Source organism: Bombus pascuorum, chromosome 17 (assembly GCF_905332965.1).
Source record: "Bombus pascuorum chromosome 17, iyBomPasc1.1, whole genome shotgun sequence".
NCBI lineage: Eukaryota > Metazoa > Arthropoda > Insecta > Hymenoptera > Apidae > Bombus > Bombus pascuorum.
The window spans coordinates 2,092,993-2,117,375 of NC_083504.1; the positions used below are offsets into that span (position 1 = coordinate 2,092,993).

General features: G+C 40.7%; 1 protein-coding gene and 1 long non-coding RNA gene across 3 annotated transcripts in view; one reads left to right on the forward strand and one right to left on the reverse strand.

The window, feature by feature from the left end:
• The window catches only part of LOC132915540 (uncharacterized), a 289,361-nt gene that overhangs the window by 252,226 nt on the left and 12,752 nt on the right, over positions 1-24,383 (forward strand). The window contains exons 1-2 of one of the 2 annotated variants that reach the window (XR_009659894.1): positions 1,229-1,663; positions 1,766-1,819. This is a non-coding gene — a long non-coding RNA (uncharacterized LOC132915540). Of the gene's footprint in view, positions 1-1,228; positions 1,664-1,765; positions 1,820-24,383 lie in introns of those variants that run through there. The other variant, XR_009659892.1, reaches the window with a different exon arrangement.
• Positions 10,408-22,860, reverse strand: LOC132915470 (homeobox protein Hox-A4). Its single transcript, XM_060975291.1, has 2 exons — positions 20,808-22,860; positions 10,408-12,643 (listed from the first exon to the last, which is right to left on the reverse strand). The coding sequence occupies exons 1-2, from the start codon at positions 21,748-21,750 to the stop codon at positions 11,955-11,957; spliced, it is 1,632 nt and encodes a 543-aa protein (XP_060831274.1). The 5' UTR covers positions 21,751-22,860; the 3' UTR covers positions 10,408-11,954.

Consider the following 24,383-nt stretch of genomic DNA (forward strand, 5'->3'; position numbering starts at 1 on the left):
TATATCGTATAACATGATAGGATCTTCGTGCAACAAATTTAACCTGGGACCTGGTTTGTTCGGATCATTTTATTTTCACGCCATGATCCCCGAAAAATCAACATTTTCTCACCGATGAAAGATAAAGCAGACCTTCTGGAACCTTGCAACGCTTTGTAAAATATGAAAGTCATGCTACAGAACAAAATTAATTCGTGAGAACAGACGTAAAAACCGCAAATTCATTAATTTCACGTGTTCGACTGCGTAGCAACGTCATACTTTGAACAATCAATTTACAATGTTGCAACCGTAACTCTATATAATATTAAATAATTACGAAACGAGATAAAAGTAATATGTTTTCGTACATTTCAAGCAAATGAAAATAACCTGAAATTAATTGATTTTTCATTCAGCGCGATATCGAAGTCTAACATTTTTATTTTTTTTTATTTTTTTTTTATAGCGCCATTTATTATTCAAGATACAAGAAGAAGAAAAAAGAGTGGAGGGACGCTGGTGGAACAAAAATTCTAATTTCCCCGTCGTTCAAAATTCATTCTCCGCGGCCGAAAACGAGTTTCTACGTAGGAATCCCGATCGCGACTCCCAGCCAGCCGTCGAGAAGACTCATTGCTATTCCGCGGGTAACTCATGCGGGGCATTATGGTAGTCACAGTCGGGGCTCTACTAAATTGAAAACAAGATCCGTCACGTTTTCAGGCAAGCAAAAAGAATTTTAATGAATTATAAGGAGCAGGTATGAAGGAGGATTGACAGGCGATCCTGGTGAAATTAAAGGAGCTACCCACTGATCACCGCTATCCGCTGTTATGCTGCTGCTCCGACGTATTTTTTGCCTCGCCATATCCTCTGTGATAGGGGTACTTTTTTCATTTTTCGCGAAAAATTCCTTTTCTTTCCTTTGGCATTCACAGGTAAGTGTATGTTACTCTAAGAAAAATTATTTTGTGGTAAAGAAAAATTAATGATAGGAATATATTATTTTAGGTGCTTTACCAAACATGTACTTATCATTTGGTTAATTAATAACTTAGAAAAGTACGAATTAATATGGAAAGGGTTAACACTTTGACCACATGTTTCCTTCAGCTTTAGCTTTCTCAAATGTGAAAATCGCCTGCCAATTGTATTTGGATTTGCCCATCGGTTTCGTACGATGCAACATGTTTTGGAGGTTTATGAAAAGGATTTGAGGAAAGCGGATATAAAAGGACAAAAGTACTGCTTTAGTAATTATCGGTTGCTATAATTGTAGGCAATATTCTGTCTGTCTTGTTCACGTATTTATATACCGGGTCTTGCTTAAATTCAGCATCTAACTTACCTACAAAGTATCTGTGACAATACCCTGAAGATAATTTCAAGGTCGTTAATTCAGTTTTTGCGTGTCAATATCTATTTCTTATATTATGTATATGATGTTTTAAGCGACATCAAGACGAATTGAAGATAACTTTGCAATGACGTCGTATGTAGCGTTGGTAACTTTTCAAAATCTTCGGTTGTAATAGAAATAATTTAACACTTTGAAATCACACGTTTCGTTGAGGACGCCACGGGAGTATTTTTATTATTCAAAGCATATAATGGCAAAATAATAATAAATTGATGATGTAAGATAACGTTCTTCCCCAATGGACCGTTTATCTTATTGGTAGTCACGGGTGACCAACATGGCGCCTTGTTAACAGCTGATAGCGACGTATTATAACAAGGCTTTGTTTATTTCAACAAACCATTCGCATTCGTTGTTTCGTAGCAAGCAAAACGTGCAGAATATATTTTTGAAGCGTGTAGAAGATATTAGTAAACAGTATTTGCTCATTCTTTATATAACAGTAAGGTATGTTTACTTTTTTAACCTCAATTATATGATTATAAAGCAGCATTCACGATTATTTTCTAAGATGTGTTTATAATAATATTCGTAGATTACCCCTCAAAGATATGTATGCAAACACAGTGTACAGTTAGATGCAAGATTTGGTTTCTTTTTTTCTATTGATGTTCTGATAAAAACATTTAATCGTTCAAAGGGACACTTTTTATTTCAAAGTATCTTCTATTCATCGGTTATATTCCAAATGCCCTAACTGTCAATTTTCATTCAATTTTTACAATTGCAAGAGGTTGAAGCGCTCTGATCTCCAATGATCACCGTGGCGTCACAGGAGAAACCGTGGGTCATATATGACTCACGTGGCAGTCAAACTATTAATTCTATAGAATAACATTCACAAAAATTTCAATCTTGACAAAACTTACACCTAAGAACGACCAAAGAATCCATCCTGTTTCTCATCAAACATTGTTATTTCCAGCAAATAAGGAGATCACGAGTTTATCTTGATCAATGATGGACGAAAATTCCTGCACAAGCAAAGTACAGTAAACACGCAACACCTGGAGTGTCACCCCGAGCGTACCTTCTCCTCTCAACAGCACCGCACATGCAACCATACGAACAGAGAGAAGATCACCGAGTTCACGTCGAATAGGTTGTGCAACGAAAGAAAAAAGAATTTAATGAATTATAAAGGCTCGATGCAGGCTAGAGAGGGGAGAGGGCGAACGAGGTCGAGGGAAGGGGATTGGCAGTCGATTCAGCCGGAATTAAAACGGCTGGCCGTCGTCGGCACTGCGGTACCGATCCGTCCTGGGGGTTTTCTTGCGCCCCTGAACCCTTGGTGTGCAGAGGAGGGTCCAGGAAAGAGTTGGAGAAAGAAAAAGGAGCTGCGAGACGCGGATGGAGGATACGAGCCAGAAGAGAAAGAAGAAGAAGATGAAGAAGGAGGTGGTGGTGGAGGTGGAGGTGGAGGAAGAGGAGGTTGAAACGATGGTACTAGGGGACTTGATGAGAACGCCTGGTGGGGGAGGGTTTCCGAAACAGCTCGCCGCTATCTCGACTGATCCGATCAAGATTAATGAACGTGCGGCTTGCGAGTCGAAGTCTTTGCGCCGCCCAGGCTGCTCGTTTCGTCTCTATCTGTTAGCCGACGGACACGTAGTCGCCTCTCTGTCGCTCTGATTCTTTTTCTCGGGCCGCTGATCCACGCAGGGGCAGCGACTAGCGACAGGTACCGTCGACGAGTCCTGGTAATAGCGCGGTTCGCGGTGGCTGATGTTGCCGCGGCGACTCGTTCGCAAGTTGTTTCGTCAAGTTGACTTGCAGCCGTTGTTGGCTCTTTTTAGCGAAGGATAGTATGGTGGACAGAACAGCGGATAGCTTGGAAACGTCGTGAAAGCGAAGAGAAAACGGTTTCGTCGAGATAATGATCTGTAGAGAAAGAAACGAAGGCTGATGGGGATGAGGTGGCTCATTTCAGTTGAATCTTAGTAAAGCAAGAAGGTATATTTAGAGATTTATTTCCAGCTCTTCTTGCTACTCGTTGCTCAACGTTATTGTTCAAAGTCTGATATTGATATTCTTTGAAAGATACTACGAAGAGCTACAGATTAATGGAACCATGGTTCATCCTTCCATAAAACCAGTATCGCGAGCAATCACAACACAAGAAACATTTTAACAACAATCAGCGACGATTTGTTCGAGTCACTTGTCAATCCAGAAGCCAGATTTGATCGCCAACAGACGACGCGAGTCGATACTTATAAGGAAACTTATAAATGGATGCATTGGGATTGGCAGTGAAGATAAACTTACGGTAGCAGTAGCAGGCGGTAGCAGAACTCGTCTTTTTTACGTGATACGGCAGCTTCGAGATAGATGTGTCACCAAGACCGAGCCAGATAAAAATACACGTCCCCCTCGTTTCGATGGTTTTAATTAATTCCGAGGATCGACGCGACCGCCCGTGTTAACTTTCCGGCTCGGTCGCTGCATCAACCGCGCGTGTCCACGATTGCTACTGTGCAGTAACACCGGACTCGTTTAACTGCCCTGTTAAAGAAAAAAACATTGTCCCAGTACTGTAACTGATTTTGTCTTCCATTGCAACGAAGTTATTGAATATAGCTTATGCGTTATTAAATATTCCAGACATTCTTATCTTGATGACATTGTAACAATTTCGAGAATTTTATATAAATAAGCACACCAAGTATGATACGCGAAACTAACTAAATCAGAGATAAGTAAATTAAATGTAAAGTTCAAAATGTACCTTTCTACAGCAACGTTCATTTTTCTTGATTCTGTTGTCTTTTGACTATATCGTCATCTTTTTGAAAATTTGATAATAATCTTGTTCAATGTTCTATTCAATGTTATTTAATTCAGTTCGATTAATAGACGTCTACTTGTGTATTTTCCAACTCAGTAATTCTAGCATCTGATTACTACTTTATGTATAGCTAACTATTCTTCAAAGTCCAAGATAATTGTTTGTACAGAACAAGAAGAACGGTTTCAAGCAATTCGCATGATCGTCTATCGTTCTCAACTCCCGCCAATTTTCAAAACATATTTCCATCGTTTCTCCGGCAAAATGATCCAGGTCTCCTGGAGTTACGATTAGCATCTCAGCGGTGATCGAATACAGGGTGACGAGGTGTCTGCGGTGTCTGCGGGTTTCGAATCTAATTTCACCGTGCTCCCCCGTCGACGACACGGGGCTCCTGTTATCTTTAGTTACAGCCTAATGTGTATTTGAGATGCGAAACTGCCTCTGGGGGATGTCAGTCAGTCGGTGGAGCGAGCGTAAAGTGACGCGATGAACGCGCCACGGCGAGAAGGGGTGGCACGAAAGAGAGAGAGAAGCGGGATGCTTTGTAATTACGAGCCCTGATAAATGGAGTCGTGACTCGTTAATCCCCTCCAATTATACATAATGGGGATCGCTCGAATCCCCGTCATTTTTGCTGTTTTCAAATTCGACCGACCGCCGCGCAGCTGAACACCAAGTCTAACTATGAATTATCCAGTAGCCATATTGAACATCACGTTTCCTATGTGGATAAACTTAGCTAAATAGAAAAAGAGATAAAGTAAAAGTTTATAGAAAGTTGGAAAAATGACAGTAAAGTACGGTTTTGGTGAATGCAGTAGGCGTGCAATTTCGAAGTCAGACAACGTTTGCTTCACAAACTGCAATCACTTTCCCGAGTCCTCAGCTGTCCACTTATCTCAACAGGAAGTGCTGGCTGCAACCGCACTACCTTCAACTGCAACCTTGTTACGTCTCATCATAAATCTTCCAATCTACTCAAAAACTCCAGGAAGTCTTGTCCAATACTCCAACGGAGTATTATTCCAACTCCTCCGATTCATTCGTCAAATATTTTTCAGAAATTCAACTGAGAACTTTGAACTTGATATTTCCATGCATAATTAAATGTTCCTTTTCTTTCGAATTTTCAATTTTACATTAAGACGAGTATTTTAAGTTATTTAAATTCTCAAAAGGCAGAATTTTTCAATAGCGTCACCTTGCGATGAGAAAAATCAATCGACGCTGAGACGAGTCAAAGAAAATGCATTTCCCCGCGAAGCCAAAGTTGCAATCGATTTAAATAGCGCAACGTTGATGGCTCTCAGCATCATTAAATGTTCCTTTTCTTTCGAATTTTCAATTTTACATTAAAGCGAGGATTTTAAGTTATTTAAATTCTCAAAAGGCAGAATTTTTCCATAGCGTCACCTTGCGATGAGAAAAATCAATCGACGCTGAGACGAGTCAAAGAAAATGCATTTCCCCGCGAAGCCAAAGTTGCAATCGATTTAAATATCGCAACGTTGATAGCTCCCAGTATTTCCTTTTCCTTCAAATTTTCAATTTTACATTAAAGCGAGGATTTTAAGTTATTTAAATTCTCAAAAGGCAGAATTTTTCAATGGTTTCACTTTGCGATGAGAAAAATCGATTGACGCTGAGACGAGTCAAAGAAAATGCATTTCTCCGCGAAGCCAAAGTTGCAATCGATTTAAATATCGCAACGTTGATGGCTTCCAGCATAATTAAATGTTCCTTTTCCTTCGAATTTTCAATTTTACATTAAAGCAAGGATTTTAAGTTATTTACAATTCTCAAAAGGCAGAATTTTTTAATAGCGTCACCTTGCGATAAGAAAAGTCGATCGACGCTGAGACGAGTCAAAGAAAATGCATTTCCCCGCGAAGCCAAAGTTGCAATCGATTTAAATATCGCAACGTTGATGGCTTCCAGCATAATTAAATGTTCCTTTTCCTTCGAATTTTCAATTTTACATTAAAGCAAGGATTTTAAGTTATTTACAATTCTCAAAAGGCAGAATTTTTCAATAGCGTCACCTTGCGATAAGAAAAGTCGATCGACGCTGAGACGAGTCAAAGAAAATGCATTTCCCCGCGAAGCCAAAGTTGCAATCGACTTAAATAGTGCAACGTTGATGGTTCCCAGCGAATCATTTGTTAGACGGGTCGCAGCAATGTTGCGCAACCGAAGTGTGTGGTCAGAAAGCCGTTAAATCTTAGCTGCGGGGGTGTTGGGGGGCGGGACAAGGCGCGAATTTCACGTTGTTTGTCCCCGTACTTTGCCAAACGAGCGATTCACTGACCACCCACTGTACACCGTACATCGTACAGCTTGTAGATCGCGCGATTGCCAGGCGGATGCGAGGCGAAATGACCGACGCATACGGATCATTTGTCTTGGCGCAACGAATGTGGAACGTGGCGTGTAGGTGGCATAACGCCGCCTGAAAATAGGGTCACGAATCGTAAGGAGGATCTGATAACCTGCCCGGAAGGTATTTCGCGTTCGTAGAGTGTCGCTGTCTGTTCCCAGCCCCAAAGAGACCAGGGACACGTTGGATGAGCAGAAGGAAATTGCAACAAAGATCGTCCCTTGATTTTTAATGTGACATAGGAAGAAGGTATCTGTTGTTCTTCCAAGATTTTCCATTTTTTAATCTACCGATGTAGTGCTTTAGTGCTGTTTCTCTCGCGCTCCTTATATTTATAAAACTAAGAATACTCAAATTAAATTACTATACTCTCATCTGTCTGCTGTGCCTAATATTATCTCTAACTGTATTCTTATGTTTCTTCTATCTTAACTCTGTTGCAAATGCCTGTATTTCGTTTAAAGTAAAATTTGTTTCACTTTTTCCTAATGCTTTGTACCTGATCCTGACAATATATGAAGTTCCTTTCGATGGAGACAAATAATTACCAAGTAATTTAAGCGATATAGTCTGTTAAAGACCCAGTTCAGAACAATCAACCGGTCAGCCTATTTACCTTAATTCACGCCCAACACAATCTATATCCGAGAGTGGCTTGTAAGGGTATTCAAGACCGGAAGAGAACGTAGGTCGCTCCGTGGATAGCGGATTAGTGTATAGATCTTGCAATTAGCTGCTCTTGTGTGCTTCCTTCCTCCTCGAGAACCTTGCTGGTAATCGTGTCGCTTGCTGATTCCCTTTGCTTTTTACCCCAAAACAATCTAGTTGGAAATTCGTGATGGATCTATCGTACAACGTGTCCGAATTAATCTTAATTGGATTGAAGATGTTTTACAGACCGATGGAATATCATATAATATAGTATGCACTGAAACATGCTCAATTTTCAGCAACACGGGATTCGAATCACTGCCATTCCTAATTCCATTATGGAATATTTCTATATTCCATACATCTCAAACCTCCCATCATTCCCGAGTCATCGACCATCGAAAACTGCAGAGCAACATATTCAGAATTATCAGCCATTTTTTGAATTTCAGTTCTGAGAAGAGTTTGACACAAAATTATACAGCAATGAGAGCTCTCCGAAGATCAGATGAGTAGAAAATACTCGAAAATGATGAAACGAAGGCGGCACAGTTGAAAACGCGAAGGAAATATACTGTAAATGTCATTTGTTTAACAAACGCCTACTTTCGTCCAAATGGTAAAAAATTCCGGGCCATTCGCAATGCCAACGTCGCGTACAACATCGCATCGCCTGTCCGCGATGCGATTATTCCAGAAAACATGAAACGAAAGCAGCAACGAGCCATGTCTGACTTTCGATCCTGGGTGGTAGCAGGTTATCTCGGCTGTTGGCTGGGCTGCTGGTTGCATGGGCGGAGGCAGGGTCGTGCAGGCGGCCCCTCATTCGCTTTCCGGGTGCCACCCTTCTTTTCGAGGCTGCTGCGGCATATCCCCAGTCCATGCTGCGGCAATCACGCACGTGTTCGCGCATGCGCAACAGCCACAGTGTTGCACGCATGGGCGCGTACGTATGTAGGAGAAACGGCACCCGTTGGAGAACCCCTTTCGCGCCCAGGCTACCCAACAGAATGTCCCCTCGATGCTTGTAAACTGTACTGCTAGCATAATACTGCGTTACGTATGCGTCGAATGTTCCCATATAAGAAATCGATATGGTACCGAATTTCGTGATAGGGTTTTATGTTTAAAATGGTACGTGTACATATAGGAGAATAGACTTGAAAAATTATGTGAACGACGGAAATTATGCAATTTAGGAAGGATAGTCATTGGCACTTGGTTGTTTCTTAACTCCTTTTTCACGAGGACACAGGAAATTGAATGACCAAGAAATGGTAATGTTTGGACGTATTTCATTTTTCTTCCTCTGTGCAAACGTTGGAAATTAAAGAATTTCTTTAACAACGATCGTTACTTAGTCGTTCTCTTAGTTTCTTCGCGATAACGTTGGAAATTAGATAATTGGGGAACAATAGTCGTTACCATTTAGCCATTTTTCCTTCGTTCAAGAGTATCGCTTTCACTGAAGTGTTCGTAAAATTTTTGTAAAAATGTGCTGGTCATCGTCGAATCTTAAATTGACTGATGTAGAGTTCTAACGAACCCCTATAGCGCTAGAAAAGCCATTTCCCGTGGTTGATGGTAAATTGGGGCACGCAGCGTGAAACGATTGCCTCGTAACAAATTGACGTTTCGTTTGTGCACAAGATAACGGAGAATTGAATTTTTTCGCGGCATTAAGTCGTCCGAGGGTTCGCTATCAAAGGCGATGTTATGCGCGTTGGTCGCCTTTATCAGAATGATTCATACGTGGCATTATCTCGTTATTTTTCTCGCGCGTTTTCCACCGATCGGTGTATTCCTTTTCGAAGGGAAATGATTTATTATGCGGGCTTCTCCATGAAACCGGTAAATATATGCACGCAACTTTACATACGTAATATGGATGAGATACTGTCAACGCCGTCAACTAACAAGTTTACCTCGACTCGGCTGGCTATCGTTTGTTTCCTGCTTCAAATGATGTATCGCGCGAAAAACCGATAAGAATGCGCCAGATAATAAATCTATAATAACCGAAATGTTCATTTTTCACGTTCGCGATAACGACGAATAGGAGGGGGGAAGGGGAGGAAAATGTGCGCAACTTAAGTACGTAAAATGGACGGAGCAACGAAACCGATGATAATAGTTTGTTAAAAACCAGTTAGGCTATGCGCGATAAGATAAGAAATTGTCATTAAGAGAATCACTGGATTCTTAAAAAAAAAAAAAAAAAAAAAAAAAAAAAAAAAATTATATACTATAAGATTTTTAGATGGAAGGATGTCGATGTTTTCTTTGTTTTTAGGAAACACGACGTTATTGTAAATTACGAAACATTTATTTATTGATTCAATTTACTTCACGATTGTATCTTGATCGATCATTACGATCAATATAAATATAATCATCGAAGTGTGCCCAAATACGTTCTTATCGCACAGGCTATATACATTATCGGTAGAATGTCAAGGAATATAATGTCACACTTAGTAGAACGTTCTTGTAAACTCGTGCACTTGCTTGCTTAGAACTGGCTAATTACACTAGGATCGCCTTTCATCCTCGTTCATTCGGAATAGAACGTGACGTGTTTAATGCTTCTTAATATCTCTATATTCCTATATTTAATCAGATAAACATCGTTTTGGTATATCGTCACAGCGACTCTGTGCATTTAAATCAACGTTTGATTGCTATTCTCTCTCTCTCTCTCTCTCTCTCTCTCGCTCTCGCTCTCGCTCTCTCTCGTAATACATCGATTCGTCTGACGCCACTTGCTACATCTTTTTCTTTTTGTAATTTAAATCCTTGTTATTGGTCGTTCGGTGTACTTTCTCGATAAAAATAGACGATATCTCGCAGCATTATTTACAACATACACGTGACGCGAGCTTAAACTGAATTTCTTTTCAGGAGATTTCGCGGTCCGACGATCTCGCTACGCCCTGTCTGACGAGTACAGGAAGTTTCCACTTTGCCCCGGACAACGAACTCCGGGTTGCACAGGCAAACAACTCTGGCAAATTCGAACAACGAATTGTAGAAACCAACGGGTCTATTAACAGGGAATTTGGAAAAGGAATGGAGAGAATCAAGTTTCTATGGAAATAGGAGCTTCTGAAGTGGAATTCTAGTCCTCTTGCTAAAGGGGAAAGAAAACGCAGCTAAATCCGCATATTTCTAGACAAATATTCTCAGTTATTCTCTTCGCTACTTTATTAACCTTTTCTTTCTTATTCTTGCATAAACATGTTCATATCGAAACGCAGGCGTCACTGTACATTTCCTTTTAAACGAATCCTTCTTCTACACGTTAGAAACAACGTTCAAAGATTCGCTTGGTGAACATAAATGTGTTCCGTGACAGTTCCCTATCGAATACTTAAGACACTAAGACCGCACACTTACGTAATGACATACGAAATATGATGCATTTTAATCACATAGCAATAAGAATTTCTTTACACGACTATATACATGGCGTACGTTATCTAGGTGTATGTACACTTTCACGCGTCGTGAAACGAATCGATTCCTTTTTTACGTTTGGGTGGAGGGGCGGTTATCTATCGAAGCAGAGCTTTCGACAAAAGAAAAATTCATAGTGGAAGGTTGGAAGAATCGAGGGATTGAAAGCTCCGACTTTTGGAAAACCCAGTAACGTGCTGTGAAATATTCTTCAATGAATTAATTTTCAATCTTACAAGAACCTAATAGAAGTAACGCAAGGGATGAATATCGAAGGTGATGGCGTTTTCGAAACGCAGAGAGTTGGATCGTTAGAAAGAAGAAATTTTAACTTACGACGTATCAAGTGCAGTTTGTCAACGCTACGCACGAACACTCGGCTCGACGTTCTTTCACAAAGTTTCAAACGATAACTCACATCTCTCCACACTCTTTTATAAACTGTGCCGTGTCTATCAGTTCCTGACCAGAGCTTGTAAATCCTCAACCCTGTTTTCTACACCTAGTGACACTTGACAAACGTCCTCGACATAGTCACTCAGTCTTCAAGTACGCGCCATGGTACTTCTCACTTGCAAAGACCTCAGCGTCCCTGTTGCCTCGACGATCCTGTGACACACACTGTGAAGCCGAACGGTCAGAGAGCACCGAGAGTGAAAAAAGTTAGTAACCGACATCGTCAGCGCCCATTTGTTTTACCAGACCAGCCGCTCGATCGTCCGCCGTATCATCCAGATGATGATGACTCAGCCGTGTAGGGAGGAGAAACGCCCGCAGGAAACTTCAGTCCCATCCTTTGTGTATTCAGGTCACTGTTTCGACTGAGACACAATAGACGAGCGATTTGCGCGAATCACCGTGGCTTCCAGGCCACGTTCCAGAGCAACTGATGTTCCTTTCCAGGATTATAGCAGAATTCGTCCTGGAGAACTGCTGCTGGTTGTGATGGAGGATCGGCGCTTCCGGCTACTCGAATCTCTTTCTTGCCCACAGATCATCCATCAAACAATGATTCGAGCAAGGATCAAAGGGTGACGCAGCTCTTCCTCTTTAAGTGTCTACCCTCATGCGTTCAGTAGCAGCCAACTACGTTCTTCGGTCGTTTAAACAATCTATCCAGCTCCTGTAGAACTCGTCGAATCTCTACTATGAAACTTCAACTTGCTCGATAAATAGCTGACGAATTTAAATTACGACCAAACAGCAACGAACCCCTGGCTAGCAGCACCAACAAAACCCGGCAGTCGACTTGAACAGTCCGGTTCCCCGGACGGATGTTACAGCGCCGTTAGCCCGTAATCGGACTTGATCGCCGGTGGCGGAATGGGCGCGGAGACCTGCGACAGTCCAGACGGACTGGTCGCCGGGGCAAGAGGACTGATACTTCCGGAGCCGATGTGTCCCAACGGTCCTCCCGTCGGGCCCTCCATCATGCCACTCACATGATGATGACTCAGCTGCGCTTGAAGATGGGCCAGAGGATGCGGGTGACCTTGGAAACTCGGGTGAACCACGTTCGTATGCGGAAGAGCAGCGTTCACCGCGTGCACGTCTGCCATGTCAGTCAAACCAACGCCCGAGTCCAAACTAGCGTCGATTCCACTCGACGGGGAATTGTTGTTGTTCTTCCTTTGACTGTTGTTGTTCCCGGTTGCCAATTTCGATCTGGTGGCCGGCGTCTTGGTCGGTTTCGCTGACGGCGGCGCTGTCTGACCGTTCGCGTTCTTCCTGCGTACGTTCTTCGTGTTCGGCAGCTTGTTGTCCTTCTTCCACTTCATACGCCGGTTCTGGAACCAGATCTTAATCTGCCGCTCGGACAACACCAGGGTATGAGCGATCTCGATCCGTCGCCGTCTCGTCAGGTACCTATTGTAATGGAATTCCTTCTCCAGCTCGAGGATCTGGTGCCTCGTGTACGCGGTCCTCTGTCGTTTCGGCTCCATCCCTGGCTGGTATGAGCCGTTCGCTGCAAGAACCAAACAGAGACATCGAGAGCAGTTAGTTGACTGGCTTCTAGAGACCAGAATCTGGTCGAATTTATTAAAATCGTAAATATGGTTGCTTTTAAGGACACTGAGAATAGAACGAACAAGTGGAAATAATATATTCTTGAAATTATATTTAATGATGAATAGATATGATTAGCTTTCTCTGTGTGATTACAGAGTTTTAGCAAGTAATCGTTTCGACCTTATCCGTCGTTAGAAAATAGCACGCCACGAATAGCCAAGCGATTATTCAAGCAATTACACGCCGATGTTATCGCGTGATTTTTCTAGTTAATATGCGGCAATCGATTTTTCTTATTTATCCGCGACACCTATAGAAACGACTTGAGAAATAACTCGATGAATGGATTCTTTAATACAATCGCATTTTTATCGTGGATTCTCCTCACTCCTGGCGATTCCTCCTTCTAACACGCTTCTCCACGTGTTACGTTTAAGGTATAAGTGTAATTCTGTTTGAATAAAGAACAGACCTATACCTGCATGATCTAAAATTAACAGTCTCGAGATACTCTTCAGGATTTTCGTGTGCAACAAAGGTGTTGAAGTGGCCGCTACTTCTAAGGAAACTCTACGTCTGGTCTTTTCGGTTTTCTCAGCGTGTAGACAAAAGACTGGGACGAAGGGAGACCATAAACAGTGGATAGGGCAGATCTGCACCAGCTCAAATTATATTCCGACTTGTATTTACATTTTTGTATTAAAATATATTTTCTACTTTACAATTTATCCGCGCGTTTCGTTGTTCATACGTCTAACAACCTCGACAAAAGGCTTGTTTAATCGCTAAAAAAAGAAAAAAAGGAATGGATCGATCGAAAGTGAATCGTGATAACAAATGGAAAGTAAAAATACAGCAAACAATTAATAACGTGCATCCATGTGAGCATTTTCAAGGTGTACTATCTGAATGTTAAATTTGTTGCAGCTTTCGAACGAGTACACGCTTCGACCAGTGACAAGCATCATTATTTTAAGACTTGTACTATTGGCGATACCGTCGAGGCGACGTGTCACCGTCTAATGGTACACGCTCCACTTCATGGAACGCGCGATCACCGATCGCAATGGATAAAGAAGCGTGACACGTGCATCGACACCATGGTTCTCCAGTGAAACGCTGAAACAACTGGCTCTACATGTTCCAATCGGCTGACCGATATCTCAAGGCCGCGTTGCTCGAGCGCCAAATAGCTGAAATACTCGTCGAAATTCCAGCAGGATTATCGAAGTTTTTAGGCAAAAAGTAAGAAGATTGTAAACGTGAATTTGGTAAATTCAGATGGTCATTTTGGTTGTGAAATAATATGAAGATTGTACGTACATTGTAAAATTGAAAGCAAATTGTTTAGAAGAAAGAATGTTGAAGAAATGCAGGTCTGAAGTTATTTGGTCATTTTCATAGTAAAGATATAATTACAAATATTATATAGTCAGAAATATTCCAAATTTATAAATAAGATCATATAGTATGGAAATAAATAGGTGAAATACTTGTCGAAATTCGAGCAGGATTATCAAAGTTATCTCTTCTCAGGCAAAAAGTAAAAAAAATGGTAATTTGATGTGATACTTGAACATACATTTGGTATATTCAAAATTGGTCCTTTTGGTTGTGAAATAATATGAAGATTGTACGTACATTGTAAAATTGAAAGTAAATTGTTTAGAAGAAAGAATGTTGAAGAAATGCAGGTCTGAAGTTATTTGGTCATTTTCATAGTAAAGATATAATTACAAATATTATATAGTCAGAAATATTCCAAATTTATAAATAAGATCATATAGTATGGAAATAAATAGGTGAAATACTTGTCGAAATTCGAGCAGGATTATCAAAGTTATCTCTTCTCAGGCAAAAAGTAAAAAAAATGGTAATTTGATGTGATACTTGAACATACATTTGGTATATTCAAAATTGGTCCTTTTGGTTGTGAAATAATATGAAGATTGTACGTACATTGTAAAATTGAAAGTAAATTGTTTAGAAGAAAGAATGTTGAAGAAATGCAGGTCTGAAGTTATTTGGTCATTTTCATAGTAAAGATATAATTACAAATATTATATAGTCAGAAATATTCCAAATTTACAAATAAGATCATATAGTATGGAAATAAATAGCTGAAGAAAATAGCTGAAATACTTGTCAAAATTCTAACAGGATTATCAAAGTTATCTCTTCTTAGGCAAAAAGTAAAAGAAATGGTAATTTGCTCCAATGGCCCAACATAAATTTGGAAAATTCAAAATTAGTCCTTTTGGTTGTGAAATAATATGAAAATTGCACGTACAGCAAAATTGAAAGCAAATTGTTCAGAACAAAGCATTCTGAAGAAATGCAAGTCTGAAGTTAATCACAAGAATGATAATTTGCTTTGATACTCCAACATAAATTTGGTAAATTCAAATTGTTCCTTTGGATTGTAAAATAATATGAAAATTGTACCTACATTGTAAAATAGAAAGCAAGTTGTTCAGAAGAAAGCATTTTGAAGAAATGCAAATCTGAAGTTAGTCAAAAGAATGATAATTTGCTTTGATACTTTAACATAAATTTGGTAAATTCAGATGGATCCTTTTGGTTGTCAAATAATATGAAAATTATATGTACATTGTAAGCAAATTATTCAGAAGAAAGCATCCTGAAGAAATGTAAGTCTAAAGTTAGCCAAAAAATGATAATTTGCTTTGATACTTTAACATATATTTGGTAAATCAAATTGTTCCTTTGGATTATGAAATAATATGAAAATTGTACGTACAGCAAAATTGAAAGCAAATTGTTCAGAACAAAGCATCCTGAAGAAATGTAAGTCTAAAGTTAACCAAAAAATGATAATTTGCTTTGATACTTTAACATATATTTGGTAAATTCAAATTGGTCCTTTATATTATGAAATAATATGAAAATTGCACGTACAGCAAAATTGAAAGCAAATTGTTCAGAAGAAAGAATTTTGAAGAAGTGCAGGTCTGAAGTTATTTGGTCATTCTCATAGTCCCAGTACAATCACAAATATTATATAGTCATAAATACTCCAAATTTACAAATAAGATCATACAATATTGAAATAATATCGAACTTGTTATCTCTGCGTTATTTCAGATGCCATCATCTGAGCGACGTTACACAATTGAATGAACAGAAGCGAAAAAGTCTCATGTGCTTGATAAATTGACATGTTATTCGTCTGATACCGCGATGAAGATTGACTTTAAGGTAGTCGTTGAGAAAAAATGCACAGTCATAAGAAGTGGGTGTAAAAATCAAAGTGACAAACAACGATCCTCTAATCGTTTTGTGTTCTTCACAACCCCCATAATAAATTTGAATGACCTAACTGTAGTATACTTTTATCTCACCCTTTCAACCCCTTGCATCACTCTCCCTTCTTCTTTTTCTCATTACTTAACATTTCAAGCTTCCACAGTAAAACTTCAAAAAATGTTAATTAGCGTCAAATGAAATAACTTTTCTATTCACATAAATATAAAATTCTATTACATAAACAAACGAGACCAAAGCAACACAAGGGAATACTGTAAAGAAGAGAGAGAAAGAAGATGCAGGCTATGTAAAAGGGAAGAAGAAGACACCTAATAGAAGAATACAAATTAACGTGAGGACCAAAGGACACAAAAAAGATACTAAACGAGACTAGAGAAGAATTAATAAAATTGAAAATAATAATGAAGAAGAGAAGGGCAATACAACCCAAAGAGGAGCGATAATAAGGAAGCACAGGAAGCAGGCAAGAGCCCAAAAGTTGCCATAATTTTAGAGACAGAATATATAATGCAGTGCAATATAACAGAGTACATAGGAGGGAAGGTAGATACATAAGAAAAGAGAAATAGACAAGGAAAAGAGTTTAGATAGATACAAGGGAGAATTAATAAGGTGATAACGCCATAAGACTGACAGAATGTAGAAAGCGTGAGATGTAAAACCGAAAGCTCGTCTAAAGCCAAAAGGCACGTTCTAAATAAAAATAAATAAAATAATAACATTACATAAACTAAATGTCATAAATAATGAAGAGATTCAACTAACTCCAATGTCATATGAACTCCAATTTAAGCAGAAGAATTCCATTTATTGATGCAACTGTCTATTGAACCCAATTATTTAAATTGTTTCAAGCATATTGCAGAGGTGAAAAATCACACATGATGAAGACAACCACTAAATCCTGATATTAAGAATTGCACATCCCTCGATGAGGCCAAATAAATGGAGATGCGCGTAGAAACTGGTTATCCTACGAACGAAATTCTACAGTACAATTTCTTCGTCCACTTTACACCCCATTTATTTCTCCCCTTATCATAAGCCTCTATCGTAGTTCTATGGTTTTCTTCTAAAGACTCGTAACCGAGACTCGATATCAGAAGTGACCATCGTGGCTCGTCACTAGCATCGGTTCAGGTCGCGACGAAGGTGACACATGAGAAGAGATTGGTGCATCGATTCGTTGGTCGTATCACAAGCGACGTCAATCCTCGCGTGGCATGCTAGAAGCGTTCCTTGGTGGTCCGTACGAGCACGATAGAGGAAGCATGGCAGCGAGTTCAGTTTAGAATCTGTGCAGACACATTCCATTCCGAAGCTGACCGACGGTCTCGAGAAGCCCCTCCTAACAGCAACGTCCGGCCGCTGAGCTTCGAACATCCAAAGGGGGAGAGATTGCAGTCTCCGACAGGCCGTCGGACACGCATACCAGACTTTACTGGCACTGAACGCGAAAGCGAGGACCGTGTTATGCGCGAAAATGATACTCCTGCGGATAAAAATGACGACGCTCCGCGAGGATGCATTTGGAGCTTGCGAAAGAAAACGAAGATTCTTTTCTCAGGATGGAACATGTCGTACGTGTATCTCGAAAGTGTCGCAAATCAAAATAACTCAGACATTCGTTGGAAGGACGTGAAGATCGCCAGAGGAGGATTTCAAGGACCAAGGATGGAACATTAGTAAAATAATATTTGACTATTGTTTGTTGGAATTTATTCTATTGTCGTTAACAAAGTGTTTGGTATTAAATGATATTTTTGTAAACTTTTAGTAATAGTTGAAGAATTTATTTCTGTTGAAATATGCACATCTGCAACATGTTGGTGGGATAAAAATTTGTACTAATTTTTGTACATTTGTGGTACAGCAGTGTGCAAATGGATATCAGCTATTGGAGGTAGAATACTTGTTGCAATTTGTAAAGCGTAAAACAAATCTCTAAACTTTTTGAAGCTCCTAATTTATTATAACGATATAAAATTACATAAATATTCACAGTACAGTTATGTTCTTTTCTCAGGATGGAACATATCTCAAAAGTGCAACAAATCAAAGTAATTCAGACCTTTGTTGCAAAAACGTGAAGATCGCCAGAGGACGATTTCAAGGACCAAGGATTACTAAAACATTGTTAACATTACTACAATAATATTTGACTATTGTTTGTTGCAGTTCATTCTACTGTCGTCAACTAAGTGTTTGGTATTATATGATATTTTTGTAAGCTTCTATTAATAGTTGAAGAATTTGTTTCAGTTGTGCCACTTTTGAATTATGTACATTTGCAACATGTTGGTGAGAAAGAAGGAATTCTAATTAACTGCACTAATTTTTGTGCATTTGTGTGTAATTTAAGGGTACAACAATGTACAAAAAGATATCAGGCATTAGAAGTAGAGTACCTGTTGTAATTTCTAAATTGTAAAACAAATCTCTATTTCAACTTTTTGAAGCTTCAATTTGTTGTAACGATATAAAATTCCATAAATATTCACAGTACAGTTATGTTCTTTTCTCAGGATAGAACATGTTGTACGTGTATCTAAAAAGTGTCACAAATCAAAATAACTCACATCTTTATTGTAAGAACGTGAAGATCACCAGAGGAGGATTTCAAGGATAGAACATTACTAAAATAATATTTGACTATTGTTTGTTGGAATTTATTCCATTGTCGTTAACAAAGTGTTTGGTATTAAATGATATTTTTGTAATCTTCTATTAATAGTTGAAAAATTTGTTTCATTTGAAATATGTACATCTGCAACATGTTGGTGAGAAAGAAGGAATTCTAACTAACTGCACTAACTTTTATGCATTTGTGTGTAATTTAAGGGTACAACAATGTGCAAAAAAATATCAGGCATTGGAAATAGAGTACTTGTTGCAATTTGTAAACCGTAAAACAAATCTGAATTTAAACTTCTTTAAACTTAATAACAATATAAAATTACATAAATATTCTAAGTCCAGTTATAACACAGAATGTCATAGATGATACGCTGATACTGGTAGTTGACACAACTAACTTTCTCTTCTTGCAAGAAAATGAAGAATATGACTCATAAGATTATTCTCCACGACGAATTAGAATTATTTTGCATTCTTTTACATAAGTTTTGGTAAACAATTTCTATATAAAACTAAGCAGAAGAATATTCCAAGCATTTTCGAAATTCATAAAATCAATATTAAAAAAGTACCATTTTTTTAGCATTGAGATAAAATATACAAAACAAGGGAAGATTAAAATCAAAATGAAATTTTCCAAAACTACCTAGATACGTATAATTTTCAGATAATTTTCAAACTTACTACACGAATCGCTTTTTAATTATCGAGCTTTCAACTAACCATAGCTCGATTCCAACGGAGCTTACAATACAATAAGAAAAAAATGTAGGAAGAAAACCTTTGTTACGGTGGAACGACGCGTTAAAAACTTGTTTCGCATACGGTGCGCCGTGCTTCTTTCATCGATGATATTTTTTGTTACCTGGAAATATGAATTATGATATTCCGGTTCGATAGTATCCGTGTAGAACGGCCTGAAAAGCGAAATAGTTGCAAGCTGGAATGAACAGCACTTTCCCCGGTCAAAACGGAATAGAAATTTGAGGCTGCAAAGGCAGCCCAATTCTCTGGCATATTACGTTGCAAAAATTCCCTTTGTAGATTCATAATCCTTCTGCGAAATACCTGGCGCAGACGGGAACGTTCGTTACACGTACCGCTCATGCCATTCCTAACGCCGCGTTTCCAATGAATAGTATTCCAAGCTTGTGTACTATGTTATCGCGTAATTCCTCAACATTTTATATTCAGTGGATATCGAGCTTCTTAAAAAACGAGACAGACCACATTCACGTATGCAGGAAATATAAAAAGTTCCAAGTAATTTTTATTAAAAGCTTCTTTGGAAGGAAAGTCTATCTGTTTGTAACGCGAACGAGCTACAAGCAGGTAAACAAAATAGAAAAAAGAAAGAAAAACGATCGTATAATACGCGTCTACGCTTGAAACCTATTTCTAACAACGAGATAAACCTTCCGTCGATTTGTCTGTTTTTCTAATACGTGTTTAGAGTCGTCCTTAAAGTTCGCTATTTCTCAAGTTGACGTGTGATACGAGATGAAGAATAGCGGCACTAAGCGTAACCGAATAGGTGGTAAATGGGTAGGCTTCTAAAATCTCGCACAGGTGATCGGAAGGTGCAACGATAAATTGCAGCCCATCAGTCTTCCGACTGCTCGGTAACGCGTCACCTTGCGGCCTCGGCGTATTAGTTTCACAGGTAAATCCTGCAACATCGCTTCCGAACTCTCGTCATGCGCTCCGTGGCGTGTGGTAAACACATGGCGATTATGTTTTTATCGTCAGACGTTTAATAGTGAGCTAATAGCAGCAAAAAAGCGAATACGTGCAATGAATCGGATTGTCAGAAAACACGATGAAACTGAGAACACGTCGAAGTAAGACAAAGAAACTGATTAATATCGTATTTAAAACTGAATAATACAATAGTACATTAGAATATATGGAATATAAGAATAGGCTAAATGGAACATAGACGAATACTACGTTTTTTAAGTAGTAAAACCTAGGATTATGGAGTCGTCATGTTCCGTCGGACAAAGATCGTTAGTCTTTCTTGCCAATATCTAACGTATAATTTCCAAACTATCAATTAAAATTGAATTAAAGCGTGGAAAATAGCGTATTTCGTGGTGGGACTTGTCTAAATTAAGCTACCATGCTACAATTGCTCAATCTTCATCGTCCCTGGGATGTATGAATAAAAAGGGGCGTTGAAAGTTCCAACTCACCGACACCAGCAACGTGAATCTTTTTCATCCACGGATAAATCACACGGTCCCCGTTCTCCTCTTCCTCTTCCTCATCCTCCAGCATCCCCGGCGACCCGTCCATCATTTGATCATCTTCCATGTCATCCTGATCGGAAGCCTCGTCCACGTGATGCTGTTGCTGCGACTGCTGTTGGTTCTGTTGTTGCTGTTGCGTCGGCTGCTGTTGCTGCGAGTTTTGTATATGCTGAGACTGTTGACCGGTAGCCGGTTGCTGCTGAAGATCCGGCGAGTTGTCACGATGCAGCTGACTAGAACTCGCCGGACTGCACGCGTTACTTTCGTGCGGTGTCTGCTGTTGACTCGGCTGCTGATGATGTTGAAGACTATCCGGCGGCTGCACATGATTCTGCATAATACCCGGTGATAGCGGAGTGGAGCCGAGAACAGTCGATGCGGACACAGGTGGTTGCTGCTGTTGTGGCTGTTGCTGGTTCTGCATCGACGATGGGCACGTGAGCGGCGGTTGTTGAGCCTCCGGCGGCATCGCCAAGGCGCCCACCGCGTGATGATGAGGATGCAGGCTCGCGTGATGAACGGCGTGCACTTGATGATGAGGATGATGCGGCCCATAGTAGCTACCATAGCCGGCATAGCCGCCGTTTAGCTGCACCGCGGACGACGCTCCATAAGGAGTGGACGCGGCTTGATGATGATGTTGATGATAACCGTACTGCAGCTGATGAGACTGCGGATGATTCAAGTGATGACCACCCCCGCTGGCGGGAAAGAAATCCGCTCCAGTGGACGGGATGTAGTTGCTCTGACTGTATTCCTCGCTAGGAGGAAACTTTGGATCCACCATCACGGAAGTGGCAGCCAAATGATGGCTGCTAGCTGCCTGCTGATGTTGGTGATGGTGATATCCACCGCCGGTGGATGGATTCATCAGAAATGAACTCATGTTTGCGTGGATTTCTCGCCTCGCGACGCCCGCTTCCACGATTCGAGTCTCGTTACACGCCAAACAATGATCGACGGTAGTCGCGGTACCTTTCCAGTTCGTCTGACTCTCCGTCGATGTTCCACGTTTAATTCATAGAATCTCACGGTTCCATGTTGATGATATTCATTGTTGGAAGCGTATACACCGCACTGCACTGTGGCCCGTGGCCGACATCCCTCTCTGCCGCCGCGAGCAGGGTGACTTTTTCCACCGGAGGGGAAAGGGTACCGTGTCTAGACGCAGAAGACGGAAAAGGGAGAAAGACAGGGGGAGAGAAAACGAGCGAAAAGAGCAAGACCACGGAGAGTAGCAGACTCCCGGTGGACAGCTGCTTATCCTCTCCTCTCCTTCCGCCACTTTTGCGATCTTCCACGAAGCTCCGCGGCCTCGTTCGCTCCTTCCCGCCCACCGAAGCCCAATTACCATACCACGTGACCGCGGCACCGACCAATCAGAGCTGCTCCAAGCTTGCGACCATGATGGATAGCGCGGCACGCATGCAACACGTGAGTGGCGCCACGAGAACCACTGCGGCAGGTGCACCAACTTCTTTCTTCGTGCCTCCTTCGCGAGCGACGGTCACCAGAGTTCTTCTACGCACTCGTTCTCTATGACATTAGAATTCTTTACAATTTTTTCCTTGTCATACACACTTTACACTATTTTATCGACGACAATCTTTCTAACTTTCGATCAATGTCCCCGATGTATTGGAAAAGTCCTACCAATCGCTCGTTAAATCTTCAATTTCGCTGAAATATCCGACCACCGTATGACACCTCCTCAAACTCCCATCGATCCCATTCACTTCACACTGATTTTTTCAAGCGATTCGATCCGAGGAACATAGGCACCATCGACCGCCGACCAAGCTGTCAGAGAGCCATGAAAGTGAGCTCGTCCTGCCTCGGCAGAAACTCGTCTGGCAACTCCGGCAACTCTGTTCCCAACTCCCTCCAGGTCCAACGAGACCGGCTGGCTCCGAGCCGTTGCGGAGAGCCGGGACACCCCCTCTCCTCGTCGTTCCTCTTACTCTGCCGCCAGCTAACCCCACTCCGCGGAAGCACGAGACCAACCCCTGCCACGGAAAGCGTGGATCCTGTGCCCTTATGGGGCCATACTCGAGGGTACCTAGAACGGTATAGTCACTCCTACGGATCTCCTTAACCCGCCTCCATCCTTCTGAAATCCATCTTACGCCAGCATGGTCAATGCTCGACGAAAACCACGCCGATGCTGTCTAACGTTATTGAGATCATGACATCGGGGGTTAAATGATATCACCATGCTAATTGGCACATGTCGCCGGGGTGACGCGGCTTTTATCGTATTTGGAGGTTCTTCTTACTAATAGACGCGTTAGCAAAGCTTTGACGTGTATCCATTTATGGGAAACTTAAATGTGCAGATATTTAATTGAAATGCATATAATTAAAATATACAACGTATCTAAGGTAAAATAATTATTATACTTAAATAGCGAAACAAATCTCTATTTAGAACGCATCATCGTATTTCCGCTAGTGAAACCATAAATTTGTAGAGAAATCCGCAGTGTAATCGCGAATGAATAGAGCGATATGATACAGTAAAATGGCCATTTAACAATATACAGCGAGTAAGTAGAAAATGTCATCAATATCAAAATCTTATTGATATCTCGAAAATATTCGGTCCATTGGTCCATTAGGCTGATAATATTCTTTGTTAAAGAAGCTTATGAACCATCGAACTATTCACGGTCTATCGGTCAGCGTAATTATCAGAACGTCTCGTCGGCCGCTGTGCACACGGAATCTCGCGTTACGTAAGACGTTTCGACGCGGACCAAATTGAAAGTAATGGCTCCGGCGTTCTTTCACCGCGTGTTTATATTAGTGCTCTACAAGTGTCTCACTGCACTCGGTCAAGTACGTCTACCCGCGATCAGCTGCGTGGAGCAAAGCATATAAAGCGCCGAGTCATTACACAAAGAGCACACTCACTCTGTTTTGCCATGGTACGACAATGTAGGATGGCGAGGCTTCTCTCGGCCAGCCGTTTTACCGTTTTGCTAGTCGAGACTGAGCGATGCTGAATATAGAAACTGCTTTTCCTGACACAAGTGACACACGCCCCGACAATGGAATTTGCAGCGAAAGTAATTTCATAAGAGAAGGAACGTTTAATAAAATAAAGTAAATTTTAGGAAGGTAGGAAAAATAGTAGTGGAAGATCAAATTTCAGAAATCACTTAGCCATTTCAAGCAGCACAACTATCCCACAAGAAGCTATGAAAAATACTCGAGGAATAGGAAGAATATCGTGTGCCATTAAAGGGACGATAATAAAGGCACCGTGGCAATATTTCTCAACGACGGAGTTCTAGAAGAATAGCGGAACACGAAGGGGTGGCAATTGAACGAGCCCTGAGAGCGCGTCACCTGTTTTTTCCCCGGTTTTGCGCTTCCTCGAGTCGGAGCTTTTTCGTTAAGCAAGATACGACGCCACAGTTATTTTTCTATTTTTCTTACGGCCACTTGCTGCCTCTCTAGGACGAAAGGAACGCCGCGTCGAGTGGAATCTGCGAAGGGGGTTGAAGGAGCTTGCGG

Coding starts and splice junctions, on each gene's coding strand:
- LOC132915470 (XM_060975291.1), bottom strand. CDS start 21,750: ATGAGTTCATTTCTGATGAATCCATCCACCGGCGGTGGATATCACCAT. Junction 12,644..20,807: donor GATTCACGTTGCTGGTGTCG/GTGAGTTGGAAC, acceptor TGGTTCTTGCAG/CGAACGGCTCATACCAGCCA.